The following is a 2830-nucleotide window of genomic DNA, read 5'->3' as shown; positions in this document are numbered from 1 at the left end:
CATCAGCTATCGAGGACAAACCATTCGAAATTGAGCTTCTCGTTGATAGTAAGATATTTGATCTTCTTTGCACTAGCCGGGCGACATTTAGACTTAAACACCCACAACTTAGTTTTTTCGACAACGGCATCTTCGTTTCTGTCGGGGCGATTGAACCGAGTTTGAACATCTCGAAGATACATCGAACAAAATGATAAAGCCTCTTCAGCAACATAACCTTCAACTATAGAACCTTTTGGCCTTGCCTTGTTTCTGACATAATGTTTTAGTTTTTTCATATACCTTTCAAATGGATACATCCATCTCATACAGACTGGACCTCCACGAAGTGCTTCATCTGGTAAATGCAAAACTAAATGAACCATAATGTCAAAAAACGCTGGAGGATATATCAACTCTAACTTGCACAATGTCAAAAGAATGGCTTTCTTTGCTTTCTTCATATCATCTACCAATAGTGTTCTTGAGCAAAGCTGCTTAAAGAACGTGCAAAGGTCTACTATAGTCGTATAAATATCTTTGGTCAAAAACCCTCGAACACCAATCGGTAACAAGCGTTACATGAGAATATGACAATCATGAGATTTCAACCCAGTAATGTTAGAGTTGTTATCTGTGACTCTCTTGCTGATATTAGATCCAAACCCATCCGGCAGTATAACATCTTTTATAAATTGACAGAAAAGCTTTCGATCCCCGACCTTTAATGAGTATTTTGGGTGGGGCCTATAAAACTTGTTACCCTTTCGTTCCAACCATTGTGTTTTTCGAATATTTAGATTTTTCAAGTCGACTCGTGCATTTGCCATGTCTCTGGTTTTATCGTTCATTAGAAGAGTACCCAGTAAACTATCGCACACATTTTTTTCGATATGCATTACATCTAAGTTGTGCTTCAGCTGGAGAGAGGACCAATACTCAAGTTCAAAAAATATGCTTCGTTTGTTCCAGTTCAACTCGAAATCCTCTCGCTTTCTCTTAACACCTCCAAAATCAGGATGCTTGCCCGGTACACGATAGAGTAGACGACTGAGTTGATCTTCTATGTCAGCAGCACTAAATTGTTTCGGAGGGGATCTTGTCTCAGGCTCGCCGTTAAAGTCCAAACTTTTTCTCCACGCATGGTTAGCATGTAAGAATCGGCGGTGACCGACATATACGACTTTATTTGTTACATGCATTGAAGGAGTGTCTTCATTACAAGTCGGGCATGCCTTGTAGCCCTGCCCACTCCAACCAGATAGACTACTACGAGCTGGAAAGTCGTTTATGGTCCATAATAGCACCGCCTTCGTTGTGAAGAATGTGTTTGTCGTCGCGTCTTTAGTAAGTACGCCTTCTTGCCACAAATGCTTAAGCTCACACACCAAGGGCTTAAGGAAAACATCCATGTCCTTTCCGGGTGATTTAGGGCCAGGAATTAGCAAGGATAACATGAATGAGGACTCTTTCATGCATGGCCATGGAGGCAAATTGTATGTGGTGAGTACAACTGGCCACGTGCTATGAGCCAAAGACATATTACCAAACGGATTGAAACCGTCAGCTGCAAGCCCTAGGCGAACATTTCGGTGTTCCCTAGAGAAATTAAGGTACTTTCTATCAAATTCTTTCCATGAAGATCCATCGACAGGATGACGCATCATACCATCTTCTAATCGTCCGGTACTTTGCCATATCATTTCTTTTGCTGTGTGCCTCGAACAATACAAACGTCTTAGTCTAGGGGTCAAAGGAAAGTATTGTAACACCTTGTGAGGTATCTTTTTGCCCTTTGTTTTTGTATCAACCCACCGACTCTTGTTACAAACAGGACAATTCTGCAACGATTGGTGTTCTGCCCAGAAGAAAGCACAATCATTTTTGCACACATCTATCGACTCATACCCCATACCAATCTTCTTTAATGTCTTTTTCGCGTCATAATGCGAAGCGGGAATCTTGTTGCCTTCTAGATATGAAGATTGCAACAGCTCGAAGAGCTCATCAAGTGAACTATTAGTCCATTTGTTTTTCACCTTTATATGCATAAGCTTTGCTAAAAAGTCGAGGGAAGAAAACTTGGTACAACCAGGATATAATTCTGACTGGGCTTCCTTTAACAACTCTTCAAAATCATCACGGACATCGCTACTGTCTGAACCCGAGTCCCTATCATCAACGTTGGTATCCTCTTCCCTACGCTCATTCATAACGTCTTCGATAACGTCGGCCATATCGTTAGTCGGCGTAATCTCGTCTACAATCATAACTGGAGGAATTAAACTTTCGCCATGATAGATCCACTCAGTGTACGTCCGACAAAAGCCATATGCACGCATATGACCTTTCATACTTTTGTAAGGTATTACTACAGAATTCTGACATTTTGCACACACACATCTTACATAGCCTCTGCTATCAACTTGGTTTTTGCACATCTCGATAAAAGACTGGAGTCCTTGCTGATACTCAGTTGATCTAATGCTTGGATTGGTAATCTAATTTTTATCGGCGGACATGATCATACAACTGAAACATAATTTAGGGTTTCAGGCTACGGGAAAATATTAGAAGATTGTTTGGACGGCCGATTGAGTATTTACAAGGGTAGGCTGCTAAACCCACCTTTTGAATACTTTATCTCATATATGAATATGTATTACACGATTGTTTGTTTAAGAAAAATTCGGCAGCATTTCCCCTTAGCTCCCAAGTATATATATATATATATATATATATATATATATATATATATATATATACCCGAGGAGCAAAAGGAAAATGACAACCGAATCTTTCTTAAATGAACAATCATGTAATACACATTCACATCCTAAATGAGATAAAG

At 40.0% G+C, this 2830-nt stretch overlaps 1 protein-coding gene across 1 annotated transcript; it reads right to left on the bottom strand.

Moving 5' to 3' along the window:
• Window positions 1-557: 557 nt before the first annotated feature.
• On the bottom strand, window positions 558-2216 carry LOC143617181 (uncharacterized). Its single transcript, XM_077089820.1, has one exon. It carries the CDS (start codon window positions 2214-2216, stop codon window positions 558-560), a length of 1659 nt encoding a protein of 552 aa, XP_076945935.1.
• Between the last annotated feature and the right edge of the window lie 614 nt (window positions 2217-2830).

The sequence above is a fragment of the Bidens hawaiensis genome, unplaced genomic scaffold (assembly GCF_021521415.1).
Source record: "Bidens hawaiensis isolate Kalapana, Puna unplaced genomic scaffold, B.hawaiensis_p1.1 tig00052942_1, whole genome shotgun sequence".
Lineage (NCBI taxonomy): Eukaryota > Viridiplantae > Streptophyta > Magnoliopsida > Asterales > Asteraceae > Bidens > Bidens hawaiensis.
The sequence above is the reverse complement of the archived record's forward strand: the minus strand, read 5'-3'. Positions and strand labels throughout refer to the sequence as shown.